This window comes from Bombus vancouverensis, chromosome 5, assembly GCF_051014615.1.
Source record: "Bombus vancouverensis nearcticus chromosome 5, iyBomVanc1_principal, whole genome shotgun sequence".
Taxonomy (NCBI): Eukaryota; Metazoa; Arthropoda; class Insecta; order Hymenoptera; family Apidae; genus Bombus; species Bombus vancouverensis.
In genome coordinates, this window is record NC_134915.1 from 16,333,351 (window position 1) to 16,356,030 (window position 22,680).

General features: G+C 37.6%; 3 protein-coding genes across 4 annotated transcripts in view; 2 read left to right on the plus strand and 1 right to left on the minus strand.

The window, feature by feature from the left end:
• The window catches only part of LOC117158481 (uncharacterized), an 81,846-nt gene extending 62,414 nt beyond the window's left edge, over positions 1–19,432 (plus strand). For both annotated transcript variants that reach the window (XM_033337403.2, XM_076618627.1), the window contains 4 exons: positions 4,499–4,662; positions 8,256–8,347; positions 9,969–10,161; positions 13,015–19,432. In XM_033337403.2, the coding sequence (XP_033193294.1) occupies positions 4,499–4,662; positions 8,256–8,347; positions 9,969–10,161; positions 13,015–13,250 (685 nt within the window). In that variant the 3' untranslated portion in view covers positions 13,251–19,432. The remainder of the gene's footprint in view (positions 1–4,498; positions 4,663–8,255; positions 8,348–9,968; positions 10,162–13,014) is intronic.
• On the minus strand, positions 18,390–21,320 carry LOC117158479 (uncharacterized). Its single transcript, XM_076618697.1, has 3 exons — positions 21,300–21,320; positions 20,217–20,580; positions 18,390–18,478 (listed from the first exon to the last, which is right to left on the minus strand). Exons 1-3 carry the CDS (start codon positions 21,318–21,320, stop codon positions 18,465–18,467), a joined length of 399 nt encoding a protein of 132 aa, XP_076474812.1. The 3' UTR covers positions 18,390–18,464.
• A 618-nt stretch (positions 21,321–21,938) lies between these two features.
• LOC117158518 (mitochondrial pyruvate carrier 2) lies at positions 21,939–22,652 on the plus strand. The gene is made up of 3 exons (XM_033337494.2): positions 21,939–22,198; positions 22,270–22,411; positions 22,511–22,652. Exons 1-3 carry the CDS (start codon positions 22,099–22,101, stop codon positions 22,650–22,652), a joined length of 384 nt encoding a protein of 127 aa, XP_033193385.1. The 5' UTR covers positions 21,939–22,098.
• Positions 22,653–22,680: the final 28 nt, after the last annotated feature.

Consider the following 22,680-nt stretch of genomic DNA (forward strand, 5'->3'; position numbering starts at 1 on the left):
TCCCCTTGAAACTATTATATCTACTTATCGATATTACGACACGAAGTACCATTTGTCACGAATAGCAGCAACAGCAAGTAGGTCGATCTACGTGAAAACCTGCTAATACGATAACATACATCATGTCCAAAATAGCATAATATCCTGCCCTAATGTGCATACTATCTCAAGTTAAACGACACGCTATATCGCGTACTGCTTCCTCGGATTTATCTTTCCTCGAAGATGCCCTTGAATAATAGCGACCAGCGTAGGTAAAGGCATAAAAGACGCAATAAAAAATCAGGGCAGATTTCCTCTTACAGAACGTCCACGGAAATGCTGTTCTCTGTATCGTACGCGGTTCTTTGTTCAAGAAAGCTAACTCATAAATTCCAAGTCCTTGTCCCCTCCTACTATTACACACATATCGGGCTTACGATACGTCGATTGCCATTGGGGAACCATCGTTGTTATAAAACTTTCGCAAGAAAGTCGATTGATAAGTCCTGGGTATGCGCCATTTCTTAAGAAAATACGTAATCCTTAAAGCGCAGCTGACTTTCCTCTCGCTTCGATATTTTCTCTCGACCGCACAATATTTTCGATAGTTGTACGGAATACAGTACGCCTGACCGATTTCAACCAGCTTCGAATATATCGCCTAGATCGATCTTCTGAGAACAAACATTTTCCTGTACGCGTGACCACCGCGCAATCTTCCTTTCCTAGATATTCGCAAAAACCTTTAATTAAATTCAGTTTTCATTTACAATCCATTCTGGCATACACGCGGGTAACCGGATTTTTATTACCCGAATCCAACTAGCCAGAAACCAACTAAAGTCACTCAAATTTTAACCCGTCCGCGTTGACCACCTTCGACGCTAACGCGACCCAATTTTTATTTCACGCGATCTTTTAAGCGTATCGTAAATTCCACTAGTACCAATTATTGTTATTTACACATGTATCATCGTGTATTGTTGTCAAACGTGTTTCTATCCGTAGCTGACAACGTAAACCCGTGCGTGGTTATCGTCAGATTACGTGCGACGAACGTGTATACGTATCTGACGACTCTGACTATTAGTACACGCTACGTACGCGACGAACAAACAGATAAGACACGGCGCAAACATCTCGCACATGGGTAGATTCATTGTAAATTATTTCACGTTGCTACTCACTGCTCTAGCCCAACCCATAACCCACTCATCCTCTTTCTTCTCCCTTTTTTCCTCGTTTGAACAACGTTAAGAACGGCTATCTCTTTCATCGACAAGTTATATCGACAGGTTGAGCTATATAAAAATACAAATATAAAATATAAGATAAATTGTATCGCAGTTTTGCGATTCGACAGTCAGCGAATACAAGTTGTTCGGAAGATAAATGTTAATAAGATATTTCAAGACCGTCGAAACGGGCACCACTTGCCTGTCTAATTAGCACATTTTCTCCAAAACTTCGGTAATATCGTTACAAGCACCGAGGTAATTTCTCCTTTAATTCTACCATTTGCATACAATGAGGGCAAATCGCGCGCGTCCGAAAGTGCTACGAACAGCTTTTCATTTCGCCAGGGTCGATTCGTAAGAATGGACTAACTGAACTTTCCAGCGCCAGCGTTGCAGTCGCGAGATATTTCGGCCTCGATCCTCCACGTCTGCCACTCGTCTTCCTCTCGTCGAGCAATTAACAACCGCGTAATTACCGTCGAGCAATTACAGCCGACGCGCGGTGTCGGTGGGACGAGCGAAGGCCGAAAGATTGTCCGCGGTTACGGCTCTACTTGAACGAATTAAAGGCCCTTCCTCGCGCTCCTCTGCCTCTCGCGCTCCTCTGTCTCTCGCGTTCGTCTCGTGTAATTCCGGCGCGCTGGTGTCTGCCTGTTCGTCGAGTCCCAAAAGGTTATCCCGTGCCGCGAGACGGTCGCACGGCCGATGAAACAAGACGCAATCTCGGCGAGTGCTCTTCCGCGAGAAAAAATGCCGAGAATTATGAGCAACGCCGGTCGACCACCGCTCGAACGCAACGAGGTGTAAACGGGTGTACGCGTTGCCGATGGGACAGGATGCAACGTGAGGCGATCCCTGATGAGAAACTAAGAATAAAGTACATGGAACGGAATATTTTCGTCTTCGGCTTTCGCGAAAATTGACTTTGGATAATTCGTTCGATATGTTGGCTTGGCAACTAAGTGATTGCGGGTTTTGTCAGTACCAGCTAATGAGAAAATCCGCAATCACTTAGTTGCCAACCCGATATTCGACGCAGCTGCCGAGCAGGCGCGACTAAACGATTAGAAGAAGGTTGTGGTACGTGCGAGAATAAGCGAGAAGCGTGGAATACGATTCTTTCGTTTAACGCTTGGTTTTCAAGAAAACACGAGCGCGCAAAATTTCCAAATTCATTCTTTTCTCGGAAACAGGGCATCTTAGGGACAACAAATTTTGTTTTCCACGCGTAGAACAATATACTAGCAATATACTGGTAACTTATTTTCGTCCAGTTAGTCGGCAATTAGCCGCGTCCGAATACCTTTTTTATGCCTCGGACGAAAGAATTTTACTCGACGTTTTCTTCTTGTTTGTTCGCAAAGGATCGGCCCATAGCCGCGTGCACGTTGAACCGCGCCCTGTATATTTTCAGGCAGTTTTCAACTTTCATATTTCGCTGATACTTCAGAAACAAACAAGTTGTTACAAAAAAAAAGTGCAAACAAATTTAGTTTCGCGTTTCCCCTTCCGTGGTACGTAGCCTGCAATTTCTCTGTAAAATATGTTCTTCCTGGAACGTGATATTCGAAAAATTGTTCGAACCACTCGCGTTCCGCTTACGTACGCGACACGAGTAAACTGCTTCTAATACGATTAGAAGATAGCGAATCGGCAGAACAGTGGGAAATGGCGGCGTCGTTGCAGCGGGTATTAGCTTCTAAAAAGAAATAGAAGAATGTGCAGGAAATGAGGATGGGAGAGGTATGGGGCGAGTGACAGAAAATCGAAGGAAGACACGCCGGGAATTGTGCAAGCTGACAGGAAAACCTCGTATTTGTCAGAAATAGGGCTGGCTTTTTCCCTTTGCCGCGCGAGGCGCGCTTCCTGTTGGCAATGCGTTCTCTCGAAACCGGAAAATTACGGCGAATCTGCCGTTGATGTTGGGTCGAATAAAAAAGAACGCAGACTCGACCAAATTTCGACAAATTTCCATTCAAACGCAAATGTTTCGAACGTTTAAACGATTTTGCCTCTAAAACCCGTATATCTCGTGCCTGTAAATATACGCTACGTCGCTTTAATTATTTCAAATCTCTTCTTTTTTTTTTTTTTTTTTGTTCCTGCGGCGTGCATCTCCGCTTGGCAAATAATTATTTTCGGGATATTCACGAAAGCGTGTGTCTAATATCGTTAATGGGTTAAAAATATTCTCGAGTTTTCAGAAATAACGAAAAACGATCGATTTACGGAATGTCGAAACCTTATCGAACGAAGATAACTCGCGAGACTGTTTCGAACGCGATTTTGTTCACCAATTTCACAAAGATCCGAAGAAAGATGTAATTTGTAACGTACATATGAAAAATCAGGAGAGAAGAGAAGAAGTGCGATGCGTTGTTGGTGTATCGCGGAGACTTAAACTGACGTCATGTTATATTCACGAAGGTCGTTTCGGTTTCATAAAAATGAAAGATAAAACGGTAGAATGATAATACCTGCGGAAATAGAACAGACTGCGATAAAGCGACCTGAGGCTACTAGCTTTTGCTTTTATACCTCGTTACCACTGCACATGTGTACGTTTATATTCGTTTACTTATGTAATTAAGCGCGTAATTCTTCGGCGAGTTCTTTCTTCTTTCCTTTAACAGCTTGGAAAATCTATTAAAATCGTCGGACGTGAGATTCTTCGTAAAAGATCGTAGCGAGTGAAAGGCGATTTGTTCGAAGCGCACCGTCTGATTAAGCGTATTCTTGTTCCACTGAATTCTTTGCTCGACGTTCCTCTTCAGAATAACGTGTACCGCGATTGAATTGGTCGATTTAACGCAAAAAGATCGCGTCGTCGACGTGGGCTGACAACGCGTCGAATCTTCGGTTTATTTTTCCATAGAACACAAGGTACACCGTGTATCATATGCTGTACGAATACTGGAAAATTCGAAAATAGAACGCAAGCGAAATCGATCGCACGAAACTATCTCGACAGTGACGGTAGAACACTGTATCGTACAGTCTCTGCTTGTTTCCAAAATTTGCGCAACAAATCTTAAAATCCTTGAAGACTCGCACCAAACAAATAATAATCTGCCAACGTAACCAAAATCCGTGCTTCCTGTTCGGTGAACTTCCTTCTATTCCCCGGACGAGCATGCGACGACGCTGAACGTAAAAAGACCGACGACGAGGCAGACGAGTAAGACGATGAACTCTGTTTTTCCGATGTCGTCGATCGATACGAGTTTCACAGTCAGCCACATATTCACCGCACGCTTTCTATCTGTGTGATGTTTCAGCTCGGCGTCACAGCTTTCAGGCATGGAAGCAGAGGAAGACACGAGCAACGAACGAGTGGCCACTTATAAAGTCGGCATGCTGGGTGCATCCGGGGTTGGGAAAACCGCCCTCACCGCCCAGTTCACCACCAGCGACTATATTTGCGCCTATGACACTTCCCTGGGTGAGTATACGTCGCGTGTTCCCTTGTTTTCCATAGTTGCGGAAATATCGACGTTTTTATTTGTAAAATAGACTGGGGGAAAATTTCATTTACGGCAAAAGAGGGTGTCAAAAAATGGCCACTTCTTGCACCTACGCGGTGATGCGATGGGAAAGTTGAAACGGATGAGCGCGAAGATAAAAAAGAAATGGCAGTGGTGAAACTTTATCTTCGTCTTCTTCAGGTACCGATCCATCTACGAAATGACTCTGGAAATTCAGCCGGCAAATCGGTGGAAGTTTAGCATCGAGGAAATCCCACGATGAACAGCGATCAACCGCAAGTTCATCGACTTTCCGCCGACTTTGGCTTGCAACGCGCGAACAAAATATTTTCAATTAACTGCGGAGCCGCTGCAATGGAATTTTATTTCGGTGGAAGTCGGTCGTCGATAGGTCGTATCTCGATCCGATATTTTTCGTAGTCGATGAAATCGGACGCTGATGCGATTTGCCATTCAAAGTGCCCATTCCGAACACGTCGAAGCTGTCGGCCGCAATGCAGCAAAGTCCTATCTATCTGTTTACGTATTCGAGCTAATAACATCTCTGGTTATTCCGATGTCCGTCGAGCTCCGTAGTTACTTCAAACGAAAGTGTTTTACGCTAATTCTATTTCTGCACCGAGTGCAATTCGTTCGTGACACTCGACGCATACGTATACGGATACAGGTTGAGCGAGCGTACTGTTGGCTATTGTTCTCGGCCACCAGAAACCCGATGATACTTGGGATTTGCTCGATTTTAAACTCCGATTGATTTATCAACAGAATCTCCGAAGGATTATTACGTCGATATAGACGAATACTCATTTTGTTGTTGGATGAAAATTTAAGGAAAATTAGGATTAAATGTAAGGTATCTTCTGTTTTTCTTTTTCAAGTTCAAGTATCTTTCCCATCGTATTTGGGGTAAATAGTAATGACATTTTTTCTTTCTCTTCTTAAGTGGCCTGCAAGAACGTTCGCTAGCAGATCCAGAAAATAACCATTTTGAGAAGATCCTCTTTTGGAGGTGCAAAAATACACGGAACGTATTTAGCGTGTAAAAATATACAAAATATTATCTAGAGTATGGTATTGTAACGTTTAATAAGTGAAACAAATTCCTGCTTGGGTTTCATATATTTTTTTTTTTTGTTATTTAATTTTTAGTTTAGTTGATAGGAATATGAATATAAATGAACATTCGCTGTCTATAGTGGGATTAATATTTACAACGTGAAGATTATTTGAAAGAAATTACATCCTGATTTCCTGTGAAATGAATCGAATATTTTCCTCTGGATTGTGTCTCAAAAATATCGAGGACCCCCTTTTTTAGGACAACCAAATACCGGAAGATTGTATAGCGTGTGCGAATAGCTGTTTCAAACGAGAATAAAAGGAACGTAAATAAAAACAGTTTTTAGTTCGACTGTGCTTCCAATGGATATACATTCCGGAAAAACCTCGGCAAAAGTTCCATGTAAATTAGATGCGGTTAGAAACGTTAGAAACTTCATGTAAAATCTGAGTCGACGTTTTCCAACGACGTGTATCGCTAAAGGTAAAATCATAAAATCGTAAGGAAAGGAAAGACGCGTGTTAAGGCAAAAGATTTGCGGACGAGCGTGACTCTGCGACGCTTTGATTACAAAAATGTTTGTGTTCCATTTAAAGCGATATCGAAATTGGAAACAAAGGAACGGAAAAGGAGAAAATATCGGAAAGACCTGGAATTTGCAAAATGTTTTGCGCCCTTTGTCAACAGCGACCAAATCGCTTTGTTAGGTATAACCCACTTTTCATTGCGTCGCAGCATTTGCTGACCCGGTTTGCAAAAACGTGAATGAATTCGTTATCAAGCAGGAAACGCTACTTTCACGGAACAAATGCAAAAATACTGATAATAAACGAAGGAATAATTACGCAGCCATTTCTTTGATGTCTGATATTTAGTATTTTATGTTAGTTTAATCGAAGATCGAACGGTAATTTGAAAAGAACGAAGCTCAACAATTAACGTCCTATTCGTTCTATTAAAATGCAAATGTACAAGGTCTTGTAAATGGCAAGTTTCTTCTGTTTCAGCCTCTCGTTCCCCTATTTTCTTCTCTTTTCGCATACGTGTTCTCTACGTATTATTTGCTTCCTGTTTGTATTCTAATGGGAATTTCTTTTCCGTGCAACGAATAAATAAATAAATAAATAAACGTAATCTTAATGCGATATTTTAAGCTTATTATGATTTTACTTATGACGTTTAACGTTAGACGGTGCATTTCTTGCTGCAAAATTTCAATTTCTAAACATTCTGGAATCAAATATTATTTAGATAATTTTTCGCTCTGTTGTTTGCCCTGTTTTCAGAATAAAAAATATTGTCGCGTTTTTCGCCATAAGATGAACCGTCTGATTAATACTAAAATGAAAGAAGAAGAGAAAAAAAAGGAGGAAGGTCATAATTTTCCGTGTATTTATTTTCGCTTTATGGAACAGAGAAGAATTAGCCATTTGTTTTGAAACGATTTTTTTGAAATTGCGTATTTGAGACTATTTCGTCTGTTGAAAAATAATAAAATCTTTTCCTTTTTTTCTCTCTCTCTTTTCTTTGTTTACATGCAATGAAAGAAATATAGGAATATCATATTAATCGAATGTCATATTTTAATAAGAGATTTCGCTAAATTCGCGCTTTGAAGGTTTAAAGTGTCAAATGTTACGCTTAATCGAGTTTCGCAGAAAAGAATCGCGCGAGCAACAGCACAGTTTGTTACGCGATTTTAATTAACTTCGAATCCGGAAGCGTTACTTTTGTAAACGCGTCGGCTGCCCTTGAACCGTTCACCTGTTCGCGTAATTAACATGTTCAATACCGTGGAATATTTAGAGTTGCCGTTGAAAAAATGAACGAACGGCTTGACAGAAATATTTTTAATTAAAGCCAGCCCGGCGTCTGGTTATTATTGAACAAAGCGATGCAAAACCTACGGACAAAGGAAATTCCAAAATTGTAGAATCAATAACTGTGCAGATGAAAACATTTTCCGTTTTCGGTTCTTCCTGCTGTCCGTTGTTATATACGCAACGACCAGTTGTTAAATTACAAATTTTATTTCCGTAAAAATTATATTGCAAGATGAAGATCGCGGATTCCGATAATCGTGGACAGTTCATTTTCATCGATTTAATCGGTTAGATGTTTTTGACGAGTATAGTCGTCACGAAGAAACGACAATACTTTGACTTATGGCAAGACCTAGTAAAATATCGAAACGATCATTTCGTTACAACTTAATTCTATGTTATAACAGCCACGCGTACTCTGTGCTCGACGAGTATACTCGTCGTCGCTTACAACCTTTCAATTCGACGTTTTCAAACAGGTCGCAACTGGTTAACGTATTACGCGTATTTTTATATTTAGTTAAGCATTAAATATTTCCAGATACGTTTCTACGTTGATATATTTAACCAAATATAGTACTAAAAATATTATGCAAATTATGCAATACGCGTAGGTGAAACGATATGGCAATGAGTAATTTTCAACTGTCGGTTTGATTTGTTTCAGACGAGGAATACGGACAGAAAAGTGTTTCCGTGATGCTCAATGGCCAAGAAACAGAATTAGAAATCATAGATCACCCCACGGCGGAGATGTCGGTAAGCTTAATTACGTAATTACGATAGAACCCCTTTTATCCAACACGGTCCACTAATTCTACCCATTTCTTCGCTGTTTATTCATTCGTATAATCGGAATTAATTTTCATATAACATTTCAGGAAGCGAACCAAGTGGTCTCCTTCCCTCGTAAGGCAAAAACATTTATTCGTGCAAGCGTGTAAGACACCTGAACTCGGATAACAGAAATTAACACTAGAACTACCGGTAATTAACAGGAAGCTAGTTGTACCAAAACAAGTCAAAATGACTGATCTTTAAAAAATACGTAATAATAGAATATTTGTATATTTATTGATTCATTACTTTCTTACAGAAAGAATTCCATGTCATCTAGTACATTGTTGGTATTATTAATCCATCTGCAACCATGATCGACCTAAAGGAGGGTTGACACGTTCATAAAATTGTAGAACAAGTCATTTTGAGTGCTGTGGTACTTCTACTGTTAGCATCTAGCGATCTAGCGATCGATCCGGAATTTTCCTGATAACAGATCGCAGAACCCTTTTACACTTTGACGAGTACCAGTCATTTTCACTGGTATTGGTATAAGTAGCCTCGACACGCAATTATTTTCAGTTTGATCACGTAAAAGAGAAAATAAAATTCATTATATTATTCTTTTAGTCATCGTTGCGAAAGTCATTACATGATTGCGGAGGAAAAATATAACACGAAGTAGGAATTTTAAAATCAAATTGTACAATCAGTCAATTTGACTGGTGTGGTAGTTCTAGTGTTAAGAAACAACAAAGTTCGATAAATCCGACGATCCGATAACGTCGGATCTCTCTGTTAAATCTCTCTCTGCTAAATCTGATAATTTCCTCGCTTCAACATATCTACATATATATAATTTCTACCCATTTTTATTTATTTAATTATACATATACAAATACTCTGTACGCTCCTTTTTCGTTGCGTCTCTATTCTCTTCCATTTTTTCTTGTTTTTGTCTTTTTCGGCCGCATTCATCACGCAGCGTCCCTACGCTCGGGTTTCTGCGGCTAAAGGTTTACCTTGCTTATTAAAATTGGCGGACTTATTTCTACTCGACATGGTATTACCTTTATCTCGATGGAAACACGCGGGATTATATCGTATACCTAATTTGCTACGAGTTGTAAAAGAAACAAGAAAAGAAACACGAGGTGAAGGGTGTAGTAGTAGAATCTTGATAAAATTGAACTTTCTTCTCTCTTGAAAGAAAATTTCGTTTAATCTTTTATACGTCCCTGGATTTCCCTTTTATCTCGCTGCTGCCGACTATACGCGCGTTTCGCATGAAACAGTACTTAATTTTATAAATACTTCGGCATTATTTATGCTTGTATCTTACTATATCGCGGTACGTGTTGTCTATTTACGTCGTCACGTATCTTTAGATATCCTTTACGTCGAGTCTTCGTAATTTTAAACATACACAAAGGAAAAATACGAAAGCGTAAAGTTATCGTCTCTTCTTCACTTGAATAACATCTGATATTTATCCATTTGCAAGTGATAATCCGCTTGTCTCTCCTTATGGGAGTAACAACCAGTAAGACGCAAGAATATCCTAACGACTAACGAAACTTCCTTCTTTTGTTTGTTCCAGGTGGAAACGTTCTGCTCGACGTACAATCCGGACGTTTTCGTGGTGGTTTACTCAGTGGTGGACAGGCGTAGCTTGAAAATGGCCGAAGATACGCTGATGTATCTATGGAAGAGCGATTATATGGCTAGTCGTGGCGTGATTCTAGTCGGCAACAAAGTCGATCTCGAGAGGAAACGGGAGGTTCCATCCGTTGGTGCGTACGAGCAATAAGAAACGAACTTTGTAACCAACTATGGGGGTGGACTTGGTTATTTACTCGTTGGACGTGCAATACTGGCTTACACTGTCTGTTTGACTTTCTTTGCTATACTCTCCAAGCTTCCCTTGGCGTTTATTTGCCATATTTTTCCGCGATCATACTTACACAAAATTTGCAACTTTCTCTTTTTCTTTATTTTGGTTATCTGCCTTTGGAACGTACCCTGCTTGCAAGTTCGGTAAATTCTTCTGGCTATAAATTATCACGTCGGTGACTTTCCCCAGGTTGTCGTCTTACAGCATCTCGTGACATTCCTACGGCAGGATGTTCCTTCCTCCTTCAGCCCTCGTTTAATCCGCCCTTTGTACGTCCACGGGGTTGGTTTCTCAGGACATTGCGCAATCCCTTTCTTACGTCTCGTTGCGTCTCTTAATTTTCTCTTGGACAGTTGGTATTTCTACATCTTTCCGTTCGATCTTCGTTGCTGATGTCACCACGAGCCATTGACAACTCTTCCTCCGAGTGCCGTTTATTGCGGCGATTCGAATCTAGCGACGTGGTGCTGGCTCTTTGCCGCTGTTTCCCCATAGAACTATCCCATAAGTTCATATGAGATTGATCATTGTCTTGTGCATTGCCAATTTGTTTTCTATGTCTTCCACGTCTGTCTTTTTTTTCAATCTACGTGTCTTCAATTATCTTTTACACCTGATCTGTCCACGTGAGTTTCGAGATCAGGTGCAGTTCTAGGTAGTTAACTTTGGTTTAGTGGAGACGATCATGTGATTTTGCTGGATATTCGATTGGCAATTTGGAGCTCGATTAAGCGCGTGTAACATTATAGTTGGATTATAGTCGGCCACGTGAGTTTCGATTAGATCTCTTGCTTCGTTTGATTATTTATGATAAAAATATAAACAACGAAACTATTCGGTTGTAGCAAAAGTTTCTTTCGTTTCATAAGGAAATAATACCACTTTATGGAATTATGTACGATCCATTTTCTTCTGAAAGAAACTTTCCAGGCAACTTAATATGTATTAAATTCTACATTCTACACGCCTAGAGTACAGCGAACGCAAAATAAAACCGCGTTTTGCATTTTAATTAACAATCGCCACACGTAATCGCAACAAGTACGTGTTTCGGGATTTCTTGTTTCGAGTTTGAGTACCAAAATTTTCCGCAGACCGTTGCAACGAGTTTCCTCGGACCGCTAAAACGTTTTACACATTTGTTGAAACGAAAGCGCAATCGAGACGTAAAGATACGAAGATCGTAGGAAAGTTAAGTACTACATAAAAGAAGAAGTAACTTTTCTCTCGGTACAAAGATATAGCCCGGTGCAATCGCTAGAATTGCTCTCCGGGACCAGTTCGCTGAATTTCCTTCTAACGTAAGAGCTTCTGAAACTGGAAAAGGTCAACAATAAATAAACTTCTTACTTGCGTTGATTAACATCGATGTTTATATTAATGAAAGCTGTTGCCGTGCTTATCGGTTTCCCGCTAACTATACACGGCCGTTCTGACGAAAGCTGATAGTTGCCACTTGGCGTGATGATAATTGCTAGTCGCGTAATTACGCGTTCGTGCTCGTACGTATTAGACGAGATTCAGTGAAACCTAAATACCGCTAATTTGAATCAAGATTAGGCTTTCTTTTTCGTGCATTAGGTACCATTAAGGAAAATTAATAATCCTGACAACTACGCAACGTAGTAATTCATTCTTTTGTTCCTTCTTTCATTTCGCATGTATTTATAGTACTTGAAGTAAACAAGTAATTTTCAATGACACGATCGTGAAGCTGCACGTGAAGCGGCGGGCATACGACGTGATCTATATTTATAATATTAAGGTATAAAGTATAAAGTATCAGTGAATAAACAGATCGTTGTACGAACTTATGCTAGCTTCTATTCTTCTTCTTCTTTATTCTTGTTCTTTCTTTTCTAATCCGAGTATTTTAGCTTTATTCGTTATTTGCTGTTGCCTTCTTTCAGTGTATTTATCAGATTGTTGTTTCAGAAATTGGATGGAACAGGAAAATATAACAAAATAAAACAGATTTTTCTATGGCAGATTTTCTATGGACACGTAGATTAACACTTTACCGACCGATAGGCGATTAATCGGTTTTCTGTCGCCGACGCTTACCGACCGATATCTTACCAATCAGTTTTTTGTCGCCGATAATCTTTCTCGTTATTTGAGCAGTAATTTGTTATTTAGTACTAAGGTACCTTGCTCAGTTGCGTCAATTGCGTTGCTTTGTAAGCTCCCACAGTTTAATACCAATTTGAAGAACTTATCGTTCGCCATGAACGAAAAGAATTGTATTGGAGAGTGTAAACCGAAACAGAGCCGGTGCCAGGGAGAATCTGCACCCGAGCTACCGATCGGACGTGCGTATGTTGTTGAACCACTAGGGGTCGGTAAAGTGTTAACAGCTTCGAAATGTTTAAACGTTTTGATATATCTATACAGATCGTATACTTAAGGATTGATTCTGTTGTAATAGTAAATTATTTAATTACAGCAAATTAGGAAATCCGAGAACGAATGTATTATTCGTTGTTTTATCCGCTGTTTCTTGCTTCAACTGTCGGATCAATCTCAATAATTACGATTATTCAACGCAATAACCGATGCGCTATTTACCATTTAAATACCGATAGATAAAATTCCATTGCAACGATTCCGATGAAACGTAAATAGTTGACTCGAAGAAGATATTGAAATAATTGATAAAAATAAGAGAAAAAAGTCTTCTGTAATCAAACTGTTATTGTCGCGTTTATTGTCTCAACTTCAGCCTCTCAATTCGTAATCTCTGTGCCAACAGTTGGCCGACGTTTGGCGAACAACTGCGGCTGCAAGTTCATCGAAACCTCGTCAGGACTTGCCCATCACGTGGACGAGCTGCTGGTCGGCATCCTAGCGCAGATTAAGCTGAATCCACAACGGGACCGCGACCAGGCAACCAGACGAAGAAGAAGCAAGCATCGTAGAAGGATCTTGAAACACCTGTTGGGCTTCAAAAGGAAAACGAAAAGCTGCGAGGACCTGTTCGTCCTCTAACGTTTGCCCGGCTTGAAGTAACGATTAAGAATACGTGAAAATTAGGTTTGTCGATCGTCTGATTCTTCTTTTCTGTGTACGTGAGAATCGATATATAGGATGTATAAAAAAAAATGCTGAGATTAGACCTAAGGAACATGTAGTAGTCGTTAAAATAAAGAATAAGAAAAGCATCTTATAAATAGGGCGCGGATATTTATGCGAGCATATTTTTATGAATATAATAAGATAAAAGTGTTATCTAGATAGGCAGTTAATTTTATTTACTAAACGTTACCATGTATTTATTTGTGCGTCTTTGCTTATTACGTGGGATTTCGCGTATTTTGCCGCTAGCTTTCGATATTTTCAATTCCACGTAAACGCGTAACAATCCGCAACGTACTTGTAAATATAGATACGAAAATCATTATTTTTCGAGACACACCACCTTTTTCAACTGCAAATTATCCTTATTCGTTTATATGCGTTTCTTTCGTGCATCACGCTTTTGTATATCATTGGACGATGTTAATAAGTTTTCGTGTAACGTCAAGGGAATGAAAATACGTAAAAATTTGGCGACTAATTTCTGGCCCCTTAACAAAAGCCTCTCGCACGACTCTGAAGAAATGAAACTCGAGAATAGAATCTCTCACACTCTCGATATTTTATTCATCTTCGCATACTAAATGTATTCTGTGCATTTTCGCGTTCTTCAATTTTCCATGAATACATAATAATAATAATTTTCCATCCATCCGTAATAATAATAATTTTCGTACCAATATTTCTTAATACCTTCTTTATTACGGTAACAACAATAACAAAAACGATAATAATAACGATAACAATATTAATCTCCTATCGCGACCTTATCTCAGTATTTTCTACTCCTATATGCTAATTATTCTTAATTTTATTCGTCGAAGCAGAAGGCTCTTGCTTCTGACATTGCTTGTACAAAATATTCTAAGTTGATTTTTGTCTAATTTCTTGTATATTGATTTCACTTGCTCTTCCTCTTTAAATTGTTATTAACAATACTTGAGAATGATATTCCGTTTGTAATATGCAATCTACAGGCTGAGTGCCGTGCACATTTGTACAATATATGCTCTTTGGTTTCTAGTTTGTAGTTATTGCACATCGCAGCATTTTCCTAATCCACTGCTGAAATATATCGCCTCTACAGCTTAAGATAATTTCAGCCCATCCGGACGGTGTAAGCCGCGCTACGTCTCCTCTTATCGTCGTTTTTATTTTACCGAGTACTATATGTTCCAACTTCTGGATAATTTGACACCAACTCCTTTCGACACCCTACGTAGCAGAAAGAAGCTGAAATCCAAGCGAAAACCGAATACGAAATTAACGTAAGCCGTAAGCGTGTAAAACGTTGGAAAAATACCAGGAGTCTGAGAAATATCGTTTATCGAGAAGAGAAAGCAGATTGCGAAGAAGTATTTTTCTTGGAACCACGTGCAACGGTTTTTCAGATCTTTTTTAATGGGATTCAGTTTGTAGCATTCCGAACGGGCTTGAATAAATCGAAATCGATTTGAATGAAATTGAACTGGCAGAGAGAACATCCCCGAGGAAACACAGATCTGGGAATGAGAACGATGAAAAAAGTATAACGTATACTTTGTATACTATGCGCATGATATTTTCAATTTCGTACGCGTTTGATTTCAAAGGGAGAGAGAAAGGGGAAGACACGGAGTTTCGCGCACGAAACGACCAAAGTATGAATTTATCGGGGATGTTCCCGGCGAGATTCTCTGCAAAGTTTCCACGTGTTGCCAATACCACGGCTTGTGCCTCGTGCGAAACGTTAATGTAAAAATACGATTTGAAATGATACGGCTTCGACATTTTATTTAAAATTGTACATTCCTCGATATTTCTTTCGTCCGTCTAACTTTGTATGTAAATTCTTATGTAAACAAAAATTGAGAAATTGGTTAATCAGGTAGTGTAAATTCTTATGTAAACAAAAATTGAGAAATTAGTTAATCAGGTAGTGTAAATTCTTATGTAAACAAAAATTGAGAAATTGGTTAATCAGATAATGTAAATTCTTATGTAAACAAAGATTAAGAAATTGGTTAATCAGGTAGTGTAAATTCTTATGTAAACAAAAATTGAAAAATTGGTTAATCAGATAATGTACATTCTTATGTAAACAAAAATTGAGAAATTGGTTAATCAGTTAGTGTAAATTCTTATGTAAACAAAAATTGAGAAATTGGTTAATCAGGTAGTGTAAATTCTTATGTAAACAAAAATTGAGAAATTGGTTAATCAGATAATGTACATTCTTATGTAAACAAAAATTGAGAAATTGGTTAATCAGATAGTGTAAATTCTTATGTAAACAAAAATTGAGAAATTGGTTAATCAATTAGTATAAATTCTTATGTAAACAAAAATTGAGAAATTGGTTAATCAATTAGTGTAAATTCTTATGTAAACAAAAATTGAGAAATTGGTTAATCAGATAATGTACATTCTTATGTAAACAAAAATTGAGAAATTGGTTAATCAGATAATGTAAATTCTTATGTAAACAAAGATTGAGAAATTAGTTAATCAGGTAGTGTAAATTCTTATGTAAACAAAAATTGAGAAATTGGTTAATCAGATAGTATACATTCTTATATGAACAAAAATTGAGAAATTGGTTACTCAGATAATGTAAGAATTTACATAAAGTTAGGCGAACGTACAGTTTTTAATTAAATTTTGAAACCAGTCGTGTGACCGGGTCTGGTAAAGTCAGTGTCGAGGATTAGAATATAAAAGCTTTGAAGGGGAGAACGACCATTTGTCGTATCATATCAGCGGTGTACTTTGTCCTTCGTGCGAATTAGTTCGCTTCGCGACGTTACGGGAGAAGAACGTGATAAGTAGACTACTGCGGAGTTTTATGCGAATTCGCATCTTAATGGATGCTACTAAAAAAGAAATGGGAACCAGACAGAAATATGCTGTATCCGTTGATCGTGTTTGCGAAGAGTATCGTACATTCGATATTTTCTATATACTTGCGTATTGTCCGCGCGTTATTCTTTTCTTACAATCAATTTACATTTACATTTCTTACAATCGCAGGAAAATTCGCACTCAACGATAAGTCAGGTTTTCCGTTTCTATTAAAATTCCCTTGTCGATTTGTTTTTGCAGCTGAACAAAATAAACGAAGCTACGTGTTCCAAAGCAGAGCACAGATCCATCGATCGCTAGAATCTCACAGAAAATCAGTTTCTTTCGTTTGTATCGAAATGTTAGAATATCAACATATTAAATTGTACCAAGACGTTCGTTTGCAATCGTAAAATGCCATTAGACTTCTTAAAAAGAATCGATCAAAGTGTTTACAGTCTTATCGTATCTTCCCTGTAATCTTCAATTGTTTACAAAATTTTCTGTCTCATGGTTTACCTCGTTCTTATGTGTAACGTTCATTGTATAAACTACATAAACGTGAAATTCCCTTCTTCCAGTTGGAAACAATTTGATGGAAGAAGAAATGGGAAACAAAAGTCGTAGAAAAAAGAACTAACGCTTATAAGGATTAATAACAATTGAATAAGCTTATTCAAAAACAAATCGTAAATCCTAACAATCTTTGCAAAGCCTAATTATTATTAGTCCTTGCAATTTCTTCGTTACAGTTATCAATATTACCCAACAATAATTATACCATTTTATTTACATACATTTTCAATTTATTCCTAAATGTGAGAGAACCGAATATTATAAATTCTTCGACGTTCTAGCGCTTCTTCTTTCCGCATATTTGTCCATAAATACCATAAATAAGATTTCTCTAACGATCCCTGAAATTATAAAGCGACGAAAGCTAGACGGACTTATTACACGATCCACTACGTATAAGCGTAAAAATCGAAACGAATAACATTTACGAGACCGAAAGCAACGACTGATAAATTGTTGTTCTTGCAAATTGTTACTCTACATAACGATAACGTGCTTCGAATAATTTTAAGAAGAAACGAAAGAAAAGCAGAGGGAACGAAATGTGTTTTAAAATGTATTTTAGACGAGGCGAGGAAAACGTATATTCGTGAATTTGTCTGTAATCGATGGACGATTATCCCTGACCAACGTTACATCGGCTTTTCTCGTCGTAATTGCGTTTTTTCTTTTTTTTTTTCTTTCTTTCGCTAACTTTTAAGCTTCCGCTGTAAAATAAATAGGATGTTCGAGCGTTGTTATCGCTGTGGTATTCAATTTCCAGGATTCGTTGTAAGCTAAGCTTCGATTTCAACGATTGGAAGATTTCCTATCCTGTAAATTGATTCGAGATAAGCGTGATTGTATTTTAAGCTTCGACCCATGGGACCCGATATGGACATACGAATAAAGTCGTTGCGTACGATAATCTTGTCGCCCATTTAAAATAAGGTTTAAAGTAAGCTTTCTTTTCTCGTGTTTAAATATTTGACATTTGTTCGTATCTTCGTTTCATTCCAAAATTGTCTGAAAATCTCTGTCAATGTTTGTAGTATTTTATTTTAATCTGTAGCCTCTTTATATTGTTTACAGGCTGTTTCAATGTTACTTTTAACGTTGTAAAACGCGTAACTTGGGCAAGAATCAAATTCGAAAAATTAAACAGAAAGCGATTCGATGTGATCGAATTTTAAATTACGTTAATGAGCGAGCTATAGATGAATACATCGATCAACGTATTAATACGGATTAAAATACAGATGATTTTTAAAAATTTCAAAGAATCTATACCCATTAAGCGTTTCGTGCGACACTTGCATTATTTTATTTGTTATGTTCATATCACGTTATGCGAAGATTCTCAATGTACATCGAAGTTTAAAATAAATATTATATATCATACAAATTCGAAACGATTCTTCTACAAATTTTTACACTTTTTTTTTAACTTCGAACGTTGCTCGGAATTGATAGACAAGATATCAAATAAATTTTCCAAAACTGTCCCCACTGACACCTGCTAAATTCAAATCCTCCACTTATCTTCATGTACGCTAAAAAAGCGAAAATTTAACGAAATATGCTTAAAAACAAAAGCAAATGTCGACCAATCTTCGATCGATATCAATGTTACCTACCAAACAATTGTATTACCTTCGAATACGTTCCACAGCTTACTCGTGTTCAATTCAATTTTCAATTCGATACTTTGTCGTTTTCCTTCGCGTGGTAACACGTGAGACCTCGTCGCCGTCAACAGTACGAAACTACAAAATATGAAGCAATATACAAAATACAATCTTATAAATAATTGGTTAATTTACTTGATTGTTATTAAACTACGAAGAAATTAAGTTATCGCGTAGTGTGTTCTATTCGTAGCTCGTTAACATCGCCAACACGTTTGTAACATTTCCTCGGAGCTTGTACGAGGCATAAAATGTTACTATAGAATACAATGTGTCCCAGTTTTGTTCTCGCGAAACTTTATCGGCACAGCTAGGGACAGATTACGTCGGTCCACATTACAATTACATTTTAAGATATTGTCCGCTATTTAAGAACGCAGCACTCGCGTCTACGACAGCAAATCGAATCTATCGCGTTACTAAATTTCTTGTTCACTTTCCCCGATAGTGGCAAATACGTCGGAAATCCTTCGCGATAACTCCTAACGCCATCTTAATTCGTCTTTAACGACCATCTCTCTTCGCGTTTACAGCGACGAGTGAAAGTCCATTGGTGCGATATCCGATGATCTCTGGAGCAAAAAGAATCGATCCTCCTCCATCTCTATCTATTGTCGAGGCTAATGATCGTTTAAACATTGCCAGCATTGATTGACCGAATCAACGACCTCTACAAGTAGATATCAAAAACAGATAGCGGGAATGCTTTATTAATTACGCTGTGCCGACGAAACACCAGCCCCTTATCTCCTGGTATTTTCTTTCCGATAACTTTTTAATAAAGCGTTCTACATATTTCTTTGCTTATCCATTTTGCTTGTAGAATATGCTGGTAAAGTTTCGCGGAAAGAAATCCTTCGGGACACGCCGTACCAATTATATACGCAAATTTAAGTATACGCTGTTTTAAATGAAAGCGAGAATTAAAGAGTTGAAGAATCTAATTGTAATGTAAAACCGGAAGTACAGCGAAACCCAAAAGGCTGGGTCTATGTAAATGAAAAATAATAAACTACATGCTGTCCAAAGGGATGGTCGTGCGTTTGAAATTTTAATCTTCAAAGACAAACAGACGGCACCAGTGTCAGATTCTGTGTATTTTTGCATCTGAAAATCTTTCGTAAACCCGTAGAAGCACGCGTGGAATTTTTTGATGAATTTGAAGATACAAAATTGCACAAAACGCGCGTTAGGAAACGTATACGATATCCAAGGTATAACTGGCAACGCAACTTTCAAAATCTAGGTCCTATGTTCTTAATTATGTCGATTCTCAATTACGAATAAAATTTCATTGGATATACCGGATTCGATACGGATTTATGAGCGTACATCGGTCCTATCACTGATAAGGAGATGGCAGGAACTGCGAAATCTCGAACGAGTTGGCTGTGTTCGATGCTTTAGGTTTACGTGAAACAGCCGCGAAAGGATTCCCGTGATCCCATTGTTCCCGAGAAATTGACGTGTCTTTTCTATATCCTACTTTACCGATTCTCTTAACATCGATATCGTGTTTCCATTTAACGTTAAACGTTCGCCACTTTCTATTTTGAGAAATTGAAATTTTTTGTTATTTCCGCCCATTACAGCGCTGCTACGTCTCCTTACGATTTTGCGGAAATCGCAAAGATATATATTTTAAAACATCGATATCCTTCCTTAAGTTTAACGTTAAATACTGCTCGTTTTTTATTTCGATACAACACGTACAGGCATCTCGTTCCAGATTTCTTATCACTTTTTACCATCTGCCGGTAAGATCAGCCGGTTACAGAAACCGGCGCTCTAGATAAGGCGCTTTATATCAGCTCACTTGGATAGCACGGCAGTGGAGAAGGTGAAACGCAAGGTCTCGATGGCAGTGGAGCACACATTGGTGGTGGAAAACAAGCAGGACTGGGAACTATAGGTATCCGGCAACAAGGAGGTGATGGCGAACAAGAGGGTGGTGATGGCGCGCAACAAGAAGCTGATATAGGGCAAGGTCGTGGTTGTGGACAACAGGGGGTTGGTGGACAACGAGGAGGCGGACAGCAGGGTCTCTGAGGAGGAATAACGGGACACAACTCCTCGATTCTCGGTGGTAATACAGCGGAACACGTGGGTGGAGGTGGTACACTAGGACACTTGCTGCAAGAGGCATTTATGAAAAGTTTGAGAAAAATGTAATCTCTGTTCTTTGGGTAGTTTTCTTTTTACAAAAATTCAATCGTCTACGTTTTCTACGTTCTTTCCTATGTTGTGTTCGTGTAAACTTATTTGTTATTTAGTTTATTCTTCTATTTAGGTTAGGTTTTAGAAACTTGTTCGTACTTTTTAAATTCTTTCTGCATTATTTTAAGATACTTGCTGTAAGAGGTGTTCTTAAAAAGACAGAGGAAAACGTAATCTCGGTTCTTTATTCTTCCACAGAAATTCAATTTTCTAAATCTTCTGTATCCTTCCTGTGTCGTTTGTGCAGACTTGTTTGTTATTTAGTTTATTCTTCTATCGTTAGGTTTTAGAAACTCGTTCGTGTAAAGCTACTGTGAGTTATTATGATGTACGTGAAATAAATTAAATCTTGCGTATGAATAATGAATATAGAATAATTAAAAGAAAAAGAAATAAAAATATTCCATCAAGATTCCTGCATGAAATCAAACCACGTTCGTATAAAACATATTGCTGCATACATAAATAAAAATAATTCAGGAAAATAATGATTTATATATGTTTAAACTAAGCAATTTCACATTAGTTCTGCTTTTAGTAGTAGAAATATTATTTCCTTTATCACTGCATAAAATTTAAGTCTTTTATCCAGAAGGTAATAACGAGAGTAAACGTACCAACACTCGATAGCGCAAAGCAAATATTTCATTTCCTCCAAATCGTTCCATGTTCCCTGGCTTACACTGATGCTACGACAACTCATTTTGAATTTAATATTACAGAAGTTCTGCTGTGTCTTAATATTGACGACATTCGTGAAAATCTTCTTAAAATTTAACAAATTATTTTTTTATGCCATGTGGGTTATATCGTCTTAAACATAATACAAAATGAACAATTTTCCAATCGTAATCAAAAAGTTACCAACAAATATCATTTGTTTTAAATTTCTATGAAAGATACTTGACGAAATAAATATTTGTGAAATTATCTGTATTTCAATATTTTGCGATCTATATTGAAATTTTTTGCAGAAGAATAACATATAATAATATGATGGGATAATTTATGAAAAGCAAAAATCTGAAATGAAATTTTATACTCAAAATATAATTTTTACACAGGAAAAATTTCAATTTTCTGTTCTTTATTACGATAAATTATTCTAATAATTTTTATTACACAAGTTTATAAACAAAATGTTCTTTTACTTTTTTATACGTACGTCTTTTTTAATTTAAGATCATCTAATACGCAATGGTATCACAATCGTAACCATAAACGCATCTATTAAATAAGTAATATCTTAATTGTTATCCTAATTAATTAACTATAATTACAAATATTTATATTATCTAAACGTGTTCATATTTTTAATTTCTCGAAATAAGCTTTATTTATTAACATCACTAGGTATAATCAAACTTCAGTATGACCAAGTCAAACCTTCTATTATCCCACATATCATTTTTTTCCTGTCAAACTTTATGACAAAAAACGATTTTACGATCGAATAAATAAAAATTAATTACCATCATACGATGCCTCCACCGAAGAAGAACAGTGCTTATCAACGGTTAATGATACGAATATCTTGCCTCCTTCCAGCAAAACTTCGTCCTGTTTTTTTACATCCTGCAGGTTGGAAAAATTTTTCACGAAGACAATCCATAAAAACTTTTAATTTGTTGTTAATATTTTTATTAATATAGGACCGACTACTGTATTCTTTTGGGCACCTACGTTTAAATGGGGTTTGGTGTTAGCAGGATTGGGTGACATGAAGCGACCTCCAAACACGATTTCTCTTACGCAAACTGCGAGTCTGATGATTACTGGTGCCATATGGTCCAGGTATTATTTAAACGATGCTATTTTTCTCGTAAAAATGTATACAACAAACATATCGTTTTAAGTGAAAGAAGTAAGATTTACAAATTATTTATCCATCAGGTATTCACTGATCATCACACCAAAGAACTATAATTTGTTCAGTGTGAACGCGTTTACGTGTTTAACGGGAATGTATAATTTTATACGAGCTCTGCTTTACAAAATAGAACAAGAGAAGGCTGAGGAAAAGGATTCAGAATAGTGTTCCGAAAAGGATGTGTATATAGCAT